We start from the raw sequence: 5,279 nt of genomic DNA on the forward strand, positions 1-5,279 counted from the left end.
CAGAGGGACACAGATGCTTAGGAAGTGGGTGACAGGTTTGAACAGTGGATTTAGATCGGCTCAGACTTGAAGGCCTGAAGGGCCTGTTCCTGGGCTATAAACTATCTTTGCTCTTTGTTTTTTGTTTATTGTAGGTTGAATGCTGGGGATTAAGAAAGACGAGGTGGTGAAGGAGGCAGCTAGTCGGTCTTGTTCATGGTGATAGAACACTTCCCGCTTACAATTTAGCTGTCAGTTTATTGTCATGTGTATCCAAGTTACAAAAGAACAAGAGCATGGTGAAAAGTGTACAATGTCATCAAGACACAGCACCATCTTAGGCACAAAAATTAGAGAAAATAAAGAAAGAAAGTTACATGACATTACAGATTTACCTAGTATAAGTTAGGAAAATAAGAAATGAAGCTAATGAGATAGATTTTATCATCTTTCTGGAAGACCTTCCATGCGGTCTGACCAGGCTCCACCAGGACCAACCAGGACCCAGCTTCACTCCAGGCCACTGACCGCCGTCACTACTCTGCCCTGGACTGCTGACCGCCGTCACCGCTCCAGTCCCACTGACTGCCATCATATTTCCACACTACTGACCACTGCCACTGCTCCAGCCCCACTGACCCCCATCATCATTCCACACTACTGACCGACATCAATACTCCAATCTACTGACCACTGCCACTGCTCCAGCCCCACTCACCCCCATCACCACTCCACTCTACTGACTGCTGCTCCTGCACTGCCTTGCCCTAGGCCACTGATCGCTATCACCACACCACCCCACTGACTGCCATCCCTGCCCTGCTCCGGCCTCACTGACTGCTGTCCCCACCCCGGTCCGGCCCCACTGTCCGCTGTCCCCACCCTGCTTCGGGACACTGACTGGCGTCCCCACCACGCTCCAGCCCCTCTGACCGCCGTCACCACACCGCTCCGGCCCCACTGACCGCCGTCCCCAACCCACTCCGGCCCCACTGACAGCCGTCCCTGCCCTGCTCCGGGACACTGACTGCTGTCCCCTTTCTGCTCCTGGACACTGACCGCCACCCCCGCCCCGCTCCGGGACACTGATCGCCGTCCGCTCCCCACTCCGGCCCCACTGACCGCCGTCCCCACCCCATTCACGGACACTAACCGCTGTCCCCGCCCCACTCTGGGACAAAGAACACAGTCCCCGCCCCCCCTCCAGAACACTGACCCGCTGTCCCAATACCGCTCCAGCCCCACTGACTGCCGTCCCCGCCCTGGTCTGGAACACTGGCCGCCATCCCCTCCCCGCTCCGGGACACTGGCTGCCACCCCCTCCCCGCTCTGAGACACTGACCGCTGTCCCCGCCCCGCTCCAGGATACTGACCGCCATCCCCTCCCCACTCTGGAACACTGACCGCTGTCCCCGCCCCGCTCCGGACACAGAGCGCAGTCCCCGCCCCGCTCCAGGATACTGACCGCCATCCCCTCCCCACTCTGGAACACTGACCACTGTCCCCGCCCCAGTCCGAGACACTGACCGCCATCCCCGCCCCGCTCCGAGACACAGACTGCCGTCCCCATCCCGCTCCGGGACACTGACCGCCGTCCCTACCCTGCTCTGGCCTCACTGACAGCTCTCCCCACCGCGCTCCGGCCCCACTGACAGCCGTCCCTACCACGCTCCGGGACACTGACCGTCATCTCTACCCCTGCTCCGGCCCCACTGACCGCCAGCCCGCCCTGCTCTGGGATACTGACTGCCGTCCCTGCCCCACTCCGGGACACTGGCTGTCATCCCCACCCCTCTCCGTGACAATGATCGCTGTGCCAGCCTGCTCTGGGACACTGGCCGCTGTGCCCACCCCACTCCAGGACACTGACCGCTGTCCCCGCCCCGCTCCGGGACACTGACCACCATCCCCACCCTGCTCTGGGACACTGACCGCCGTCCCCATCCCTCTCCGGGACACTGACCGCCGTCCCCGCCCCGCTCCGGGACACTGAACGCTGTCCTCACCCTGCTCTGGCCTCACTGACAGCTGTCCCCACCGCGGTCCGGCCCCACTGACCGCCGTCCCTACCATGCTCCGGGACACTGACCGAAATCCCCACCAAGCTCCGGCACACTGACCGCCATCTCTATCCCTGCTCCAGCCCCACTGGACGCCAGCCCGCCCTGCTCTGGGACACTGGCTGCCATCCCCGCCCCGTTCCAGCCTCACTGACCGCCATCCCCCGTCCCTATCCGGGACACCGACCGCCGTCCCCTCCCCGCTCCGGCCCCACTCACCGCCAGCCCGCCCTGCTCTGGGACACTGACTGCCGTCCCTGCCCCACTCCGGGACACTGGCCGCCATCCTCACCCCGCTGAAGGACACTGACTGCCGTCCCCACCCCCCTCCGCGACAATGATCGCTGTGCCAGCCTGCTCTGGAACACTGGCCGCCGTGCCCACTCCACTCTGGGACACTGACCACCATCCCTGGCCTGCTCCGGGACACTGACCACTGAACCCGCCCCCCTCCGGCCCCACTGACCGCTGTCTCCGCCCTGCTCTGGCCCTACTGACCACTGCCCCTGCCCAGCTCTGGACCCACTGACCGTTGTTTCCGCCCCACTCCAGCCCAACTGACTGCCGTCTCCACCCCAATCCGGGACACTGACCTCTGTCCCCACCCCGCTCCAGACCCCACTGACCACCATACCTGCCCTGCTCCGGGACACTGACTGCCGTCCCCGGCCCATTCCGGGACTCTGATCGCCATAACCGCCCTGGCCCCACCCCACTCTGACCCCACTGACTGCCCTCCCCGGCCTGCTCTGGGACACTGACCACTGTCCCCACCCCGCTCTGGCCCCACTGACCGCCATCCCCATCCCGCTTCATCCCCACTGACCGCCATCCCAGGCCCATTCCGGGACACTGACCGCCGTCCCCACCCCGCTCAGGCCCCACTGACTGCCGTCCCGGCCTGCTCTGGCCCAACTGACAGCCGTCCCTGGCCTGGTCTGGCCCCACTGACCGCTGACCCCACCCTGCTCCAGGACACTGACTGCCATCCCCGCCCCACTCAGGCCCACTGACTGCCGTCTCCACCCCAATTCGGGACACTGACCGCCGTCCACGCCCCGCTCAGGCCCCACTGACAGCCGTCCCCACCATGCCCAGGCTCCACTGACCGCTGACCCTGCCTCGCTCTGGGACACTGACCGCTGTCCCCACCCCTCTCTGGGACACAGACCGCCATCTCCATCCCATTCCGGCTGCACTGATTGTTGTTCCCGCACCGCTCTGGGACCTTGACCGCTGTCCCCGCCATGCTCCGGGACACTGACCGCTGTCCCCGCACCGCTCCGGGACACTGACCGCTGTCCCTGCCCTGCTCCAGGACACTGACCGCTGTCCCTGCCTCGGTCCGGGACAGTGACCACTGTCCCACCCTGCTACGGGACACTGACCGCCATCTCCAGCCCGCTCCAGGACACTGACCGCTGTCCCCGCTCTGCTCCAACCCCACTGACCACCGTCCCCACCCCACTCTGGGACAGTGACCGCCGTCCCCGCCCTGCTCCGGCTCACTGATTGCCATCTCCGCCCCACTCCAGGACAATGACCGCATTCCTCAATCTGCTCTGGGACACTGACCGCCATCCCCGCACCGCTCTGGGACACTGACTGCCGTCCCCGCCCCGCTCCAGGACACTGACCGCCATCCGCGCCTCGCTCTGGCCCCACTGACCGCCGTCTCCACCCTGATCTGGGACACTGACCGCCGTCCCCACCCCGCTCCGGCCCTACTGATGCCGTCTCCATCCCGATCTGGGACACTGACCGCTGTTCCCACCCTGCTCCATGATACTGACTGCTGTCCCCGCCCTGCTCCGACCCCACTAAACGCCATCCCCCGTCCGCTCGGGGATACTGACCGCCATCCGCACCCTCCTCCGGGACACTGACCGCCATCCCACCCCGCTCCGGCCCCACTGACCACAGTTCCCACCCCGCTACGGGACACTGACCGCCGTCCCCACCCCACTCCAGGACACTGACCACCGTCCCCGCCCTGCTCCAGCCGCACTGAATGCTGTCCGCTCCCTGCTCCGGAACACTGACTGCTGTCCCCGCCCTGCTCCGGCTCACTGATCGCCATCTCCGCCCCACTCCAGGACACTGACCAGCATCCCCACCCAGCTCTGGGACACTGACCGCCATCTCTACCCTGCTCCAGCCCCACTGACCGCCGTCCCCACCCCACTCCGGGACACTGAACGCCATCCCCACTCCGCTCCGGGACACTGGCCGCCGTCCCCACCATGCTCCGGGACACTGGCCGCCGTCCCCACCATGCTCCGGGACACTGGCCGCCGTCCCCACCATGCTCCGGGACACTGGCCGCCGTCCCCACCATGCTCCGGGACACTGGCCGCCGTCTCCACCATGCTCCGGGACACTGGCCGCCGTCCCCGCCACGCTCCGGGACAATGACCACCATCCCCGATCTGCTCCAGGACCCTGACCGCCATCCCCGCCCCGCTCCAGGACACTGGCCGCCGTCTCCACCATGCTCCGGGACACTGGCCGCCGTCCCCGCCACGCTCCGGGACAATGACCATCATCCCCGATCTGCTCCAGGACCATGACCGCCATCCCCGCCGTGCTCCGGGACACTGACCACCGTCCCCGGCCTGCTCCAGGACACTGACCGCTGTTCCCACCCCCCTCCGGCCTCACTGACTGCTGTCTCCACCCCGCTCCGGCCCCACTGACCACCGTCCCCGACGTGTCCTGGGACACTGACCGCCCTGCTCTGGCCCCACAGACTGCCATCTCCACCCCAATCCGGGACACTGACCGATGTCCCCACCCCACTTTGGGACATTGACTGCTGTCCCCTTTCTGCTCCAGGACACTGACTGCCATCCCACCCCGCTCCGGGACAATGACCGCATTCCCTGATCTGCTCTGGGACGCTGACCGCCATCTCCACCCCGCTCCGGCCGCATTGACCGCCATCCCCACCCTGCTCCGGGACACTGACCGCCGTTCCCACCCCACTTCGGGACATTGACCGCTGTCCCCACTCTGCTCCAGGACACTGACCGCTGTCCCTGCCCCGCTCCGGTGCACCGACTGCCGTCCCACCCCACTCCTGGACACTGACCACCATCCCCGCCCCTCTCCAGGACAATGACCGCTGTCTCTGATCTGGTCTGGCCCGCTGATCGCCAGCTCTGCCCCACACTGACCCCACTGACCGCCGGCCCCTCCCCACTCCAGCCCCACTGACCGCTGTCTCCGCCATGCTCCGGC

General features: G+C 66.1%; 1 protein-coding gene across 1 annotated transcript; it reads right to left on the reverse strand.

The window, feature by feature from the left end:
* Window positions 1–3,101: 3,101 nt before the first annotated feature.
* On the reverse strand, window positions 3,102–4,982 carry LOC132835246 (spidroin-2-like). The gene has a single exon (XM_060854632.1). It carries the CDS (start codon window positions 4,980–4,982, stop codon window positions 3,102–3,104), a length of 1,881 nt encoding a protein of 626 aa, XP_060710615.1.
* Window positions 4,983–5,279: the final 297 nt, after the last annotated feature.

The sequence above is a fragment of the Hemiscyllium ocellatum genome, chromosome 3, assembly GCF_020745735.1.
Source record: "Hemiscyllium ocellatum isolate sHemOce1 chromosome 3, sHemOce1.pat.X.cur, whole genome shotgun sequence".
Classification (NCBI taxonomy): Eukaryota; Metazoa; Chordata; class Chondrichthyes; order Orectolobiformes; family Hemiscylliidae; genus Hemiscyllium; species Hemiscyllium ocellatum.

Coding starts and splice junctions, on each gene's coding strand:
- LOC132835246 (XM_060854632.1), bottom strand. CDS start 4,982: ATGGCGGTCAATGCGGCCGGAGCGGGGTGGAGATGGCGGTCAGCGTCC.